Consider the following 5749-nt stretch of genomic DNA (forward strand, 5'->3'; position numbering starts at 1 on the left):
CAATATTTAGAAGATTCCATCGACAAGGCAGTAACTTTGAAAAAGATCTACGCTGAATTTCTAGACAAGGTAGAACAAAGATAGACCCAATTCAAATCCTGTTTATGCAGATTTTCAGGTAGAACAACCTCAGTCTATTTATTTACTGGTCCTCTGCTGATCAGTTACTTTTCACAGAGAAATGTGATGAGCGGATGAGGGAGTGAACAGCCAGCAGTAACATCAATTCTTCAATTCTGTCATGTGTTTCTTTGCCAAAGTATGGTTGGTCATGTAAGCCGATGATAATATTGAAGGCAGTAACATCATCTGTGGGATTCTTGGTGACTGTCTCTCCTTGAAGAATGTGTTCTTGGTTGGTGCTCAGCAATGCCTATCTGTAGTGCTTTGTTGGGCTGATTGCTATAAATCATGCTACATGCTATAACATCAAATTCCAGTGTATGGTATAAAAGAAAAAACACAATAAAAAGATAAAAAATTGCAGTGTATGGTTTGGTGGAAGCAAAGATGGATTGAAAGCTTACAATAGTGCAGAGAGATATCACAAATGTTGGGGCAAACTAATTTTAGCTATGTTTCCTTTTCTTTTTATAATTTAATGTCTTTACTTCATCTAGCTTACTATTTCTTACTCCTTTTCTGCATTCTACATAATATAGCTTACCTCAAAAGATAACAGTGATTGATATTTAATGTATGTGCAAGCTACCTCATTCATGGCAAAATCACACAAGATACATGAATTGAGTGGATTTGCTTCTCCAAGGAAGTGCAAAACACTTTTCAAAAATGTTCAGTTTTGATTTTAAAAGTCTCTCCTTAATTAAATAAAAGTTTAAAGTATAACCATATTTTTATTATTCTGTTAAAAAAAACCTTGTTTTTGCCTTAAAAACCTGGCATGTTAGTACAGAATCTAGGCTGATATTCTACGTCCCACATTGGCCAAACATTCAAGAGCCTGACAAGCTTGGTCTGATAGATGTTACCTCTCTTTCAAGTATGCTTCTGTTCTGAATTGCTGATATTTTAAATATATTGCCTGTCATTCAGTAGTATAGACAATCATAAAACTACTTGTCCAATCATCCATTAATTTACTTTCTTTTAACTATTTAAATGGATAGCCATCTCTATAGCCAATGGCAAGAACTTCCATAGTTTAAAAAATATGACCCACATTCTTAGAATTCTTGGTGCGCTTTGCAATTAAGTTCAAGAGATTCTAATATCACACCAAAGAACAACTTCAACAGCATTAATGATTTTATAGATATATTATCCTTGTCTGCCTTCTCTTCAAGCATGAAGTTCTGTTTGCAACCTTTTCTGCTTTAACTACCTAATTATTGTAATGGCTTTTTTGTACATACTTGCAGATCTCTACAAGATTACTTTTGAGCCATGGTGACCAGCACCTTATATACAGTATCCACATGTAGCCTCACTTGTTTTCTTGGATTTATATCCTAACTTCCTCCAGAGGCTCAAATCAACAAATATAGGAGGCTCTCTCCTCCTAGTCTTCCCCACAATTTCTCTGTGGAATAAGTTAGATGGAGGGAGAATGACTTTTCCCAAGTCATCCACTGCATTTCTGTGATTGCAGGGTGACTTGAACTTGAGTCTCCTAAATCTTCGTCCAAGAACTTGAACCATAGAGACAGCTGAGGGATGTGGGGAACCAGCTGATAGACTTGGGCTACCACATAAGGGAAACGTAGAAGGGTGTTCCCAAGTAGTGGAGTAACAGCTCCCAGTACAGCACCTTCAGTTGGGTAAGTGGAGGAGAAAGTGTGCAGATACATCCCTAGCCTAATAGACACCATATCACCCAATGTTTAACCTTCTACCAGTATTTCTGAGGAAATTTGTGGAAATGCTTGTAGAAGTTTGTGCAATAGCCTCTAGAGGATGCATATGACTGAGTCATTTCAGAAAGAGGCCAGAACTAAGCATTTGATGGATACTGTCTTTGTTGTGCTGCTAGATGACTGAAATAATATTTGGATAGGGGAAACATGCCTCTCCTAGATCTGGCATTCAGATAATGGCATTCAGTGCCATTAATAGTATATCTTTCTGGGTCACCTCAAAAGATTGAGGACATGGATTTGCTATGTTTTTGCTCTTTCCAATTGATGATAATGAGGAAGAAGAAATCTATCCCAGCTTTTTATAAAAGTATCTGGTAGGTAAGGTGCCACGAGACCAACAATCCAGAAGCACTTCAGCACTCCCAACATGAATGACTGTAGTAGTAATGCATCTTGCACACCTACTTACTGTATGCCACTATTAATCATTTTAGAAGCTTTTCACTTCAGTACAAGTAGAAATTTCTTTATCTTCCAATAAGTTCCTTTTAATAGACACTTTCCCCCTTCCCATCATACTACTTGAGCACTTGATGGTAGCAAAAAGTGCAATTATACTTATAAAACAAATCTGCTATTTCATCCCTGAAGGCCTTTCTTCTCCAATTCTCACAGCATTTCCACGTTAGCCAAATAGCCGTGTGCAGCCCTACAAAACCTTTTCTCCTGCCATATTGAGATGAAAATACATACAAAAAAATCCTGGTTGACACTTAGAAAATCAGCACATTGACAAAATTTCCATCTGTCAATCATAAAAGTCACACTGGATCTGTACTGTACATATACTACACTGATACATTAGAACATTCTAGATTCTTGGGAAGAACTCAGTGCATATGAAGATCAAACCAAATAAAGAACTGGCAGCTGTGATTTTATATTTTTGTGTATATTATAATATTATTGAAAGGACTTAACAGGTGGATATACTGTAAATGCTAAATCAGTCTAAACATCTGACTGATTGTGCAACCATAAAATAAAAAACAACATAATCTTAATGTACAAAAAAGGTTATTGTATTCTCAAAATTCCCTTTAAAAAGAGAGGGGACCCAGGCTTTGCATCATTAACCTACAAATCCACAAAATGTTTTGTACCTACCCCTTCCATGCTATTAAATATTGTCCTTTAAAAAGTGAAAAGGGCTCCCTAAGATTTAAAGACTGCTTGTACTATCTGTATCTCCAGAATATCTTGTGCCCAAATAGTAATCCTGTTTCTATATGGGCTGCCTATAATTTTAGTGGGGTTTTTTTTAGCTGAATAACATTAGGAAATAGGCCTTTTTGGCCATTGCCAAACTTGGACAGATACTTAGTGCCAAAGTCTACTTAATTCTTACTTGACCCTTTTCCGTTGAAACTGTAATGCTTTTGCTAAACTTCTGATCTCCCGTGCAAATCTGTCCCCCACTCTTTTTTATCCATCATCTGGCTTCTGCTATTTTTCTATCTAAAAATGCAATGACACTGGGTATATCTAAACAACTTTAATAAAACATTATCAATAAAATCATCTTCATTTAACAAAATATTTATTTTTATATTCTCTTCTGCTTTTCATTAACCTAGGATTCCACTGCCCCTCCCTCCAGACGACTTTAATTCATAAAACAGATTTTCTCATTATGGCTCTGCATTCTGGCAGCCAATTTTAAATTTTGTTTGACTCATAACAACATATAACTGAAGTGAAGAACAAACAGGAATAAAGGGACTTATTCATAAGGATAAGAATAAGGATGAATAGTATAGCTTTAATCAGAAGGCACTGAAAATATTAAACTGTATTAGAACAGTTTTTAACCTAAGTATTTAGGTTAAAATCCTAATGCATTTTTACAATGGTAAATTGCAATTTTGTAATTTATTTTAATTGTCAAGTGTTATCCCACAGAATCCAAAGGTTTTGAGCCATAGATCTGGAGGGAACTTCTCTCTATTTGTTTTTTCATAACAGAAGCATTGCTTAACACTTACACTGCATTGCACATAAAATATTTCCAGAAATTTCTGAAATGTTTGCCCATGAACCCAAGAGAAATAATATATTCTGTAAAACATACACACACACAAATTAAAAGCTAAAATAGTGTTTATCTATGGAGTTTTGGCTAACTGGAAGGAATGCCCTTGACAAGAGCTGCATCATCTTCCTTTTTCACCGTAAACAATTTGGAATCATATGCCCAAACAGTGTCAATGCCTTCACCAAAACTATGATTTGGTCTCCAATGGGGAAAAGGAAAGCGGCAAGCAATGACCCTGGCATCTTGCAGGAGTTCATCTCCAAGCTTCTTCTCCAGCTGCAGCATCTGTGAAGAAATGTCAGAAATGTTCAAGAAATGTGGAAGAGACGCTTGATACACAGTCTGAAAAATATATATATCAGGGAGTATTTGGGAATATACATTCAAGTGAGGAGTTCTATAAATGTAAAATGGTTGGCTACAAAGAAAGTATAATAAAGGAGCACAAGAATTAAAAAACAATTGGTCTCCTGAATGTGAAGGATGGATGCTGGCTATACAGGACAGGACAGGACAGGAAAGCAAAATCCTGGTTGCACCAAATTAGCAGAGCAAATTACATGTGTTGCTTGTGATAAATTGTTAGGAATATTAAATGAAGAATGAAGCAGATACATTATTCCTTTTCAAGGTTCCTCATATCCATAATGGGAAGCTCAAGCTGCTCTCATTAAGACTGCAGTCAATTATCTCAAACACTATAATTTTTTTTTTCAAAGATAACTTCCAAGATCTGAAGGTGAAGCTGGACATAGGAAGTCCATTAAAGGATCTGATTCTAACTTTATGAGAAGGAACAAAGAAAAAATGAAAAGAAATCAAGTTCTAAGACACGATTTGAAGGGATTAAAGATCAGCATTGTTAGAAATAAAAGGAAGGAATATAACCCTGGTTTATTTAATCAGGGTTAAAATAATTATTTTATCATCTCTGATAACCCCTAATGGATTTTTGCTGTCATCAGCCCTGAAATGAGATGGTTTTATGGATTTTTTTTTAATAGATATCAGATATAGGAAGAGGAGATCATTTGTTGTTTAAGAGGTGATAAATTACTAAAATTATTTATATTTGTAGTGGTGAAGGGGAAAGTCATTCTTTATATATTCCTTTTTTATTATATTCTTATTTTTTCTTTCTTTTCTATTTTTTTCTTTTTTTTGGCACCTTCTATTTTTTATTTCTTTCAATTGTGTTAGTTTTTACTGTTATAAATAGTAATCTTTAATAAAATTACTACATATAAAAAAGAAATGGATTCCACTGTTCATTATTTGTGAAGATGAACAAAGTTTTTTTTTTCAATAAAAGGTTTTTATTATTTTCATCATAAAGAAAAAACATACAAATATAACACAAATATAATATGAAACCCACATCCCCCACCCACCCCACCCCGAGACTTCCCAAACCTAATCCCAGGATAATATTCAAATATAAGTAAACAATTAATAAAATCTCTAACTCCACAAGGTATATAAATTCTACATGAGTAAGAGAAATATGTACATAAAAAAAACCCAGTTAATTAAAAACCTAAATTATATTCCACTATTCTATGCTTCTTTTGTATATAAACAATCCATCTTCTCCATATAGATAAAAATTGTTCATTTGAGTGATTCTTCAGATAGGCTGAAATCTTTGCCATTTCAGCAAGATGCGAAACTTTTAATCTCCAATCTTCCATTGTTGGTAAAATTTTACTCTTCCAATTTTGAGCTATCAGCAAACGGGCAGCAGTTAAACAGTACAACATCAAATTAATTTCTTTTACGTCCAGATTTTGTGTAATACCTAGGAGAAACAGGTGGGGCAAAAAAATAATCCTTC

At 34.4% G+C, this 5749-nt stretch overlaps 1 protein-coding gene across 2 annotated transcripts in view; it reads right to left on the bottom strand.

Moving 5' to 3' along the window:
- Nucleotides 1-3383: 3383 nt before the first annotated feature.
- The window catches only part of ATPSCKMT (ATP synthase c subunit lysine N-methyltransferase), an 8582-nt gene continuing 6216 nt past the window's right edge, over nt 3384-5749 (bottom strand). For both annotated transcript variants that reach the window (XM_015827094.1, XM_015827087.1), the window contains exon 5: nt 3384-4200. In XM_015827094.1, coding sequence (XP_015682580.1) covers nt 4000-4200 — 201 coding nt within the window. In that variant the 3' untranslated portion in view covers nt 3384-3999. The remainder of the gene's footprint in view (nt 4201-5749) is intronic.

The sequence above is a fragment of the Protobothrops mucrosquamatus genome, unplaced genomic scaffold (genome assembly GCF_001527695.2).
Source record: "Protobothrops mucrosquamatus isolate PMUCROS unplaced genomic scaffold, P.Mucros_1.0 scaffold_213, whole genome shotgun sequence".
NCBI lineage: Eukaryota > Metazoa > Chordata > Lepidosauria > Squamata > Viperidae > Protobothrops > Protobothrops mucrosquamatus.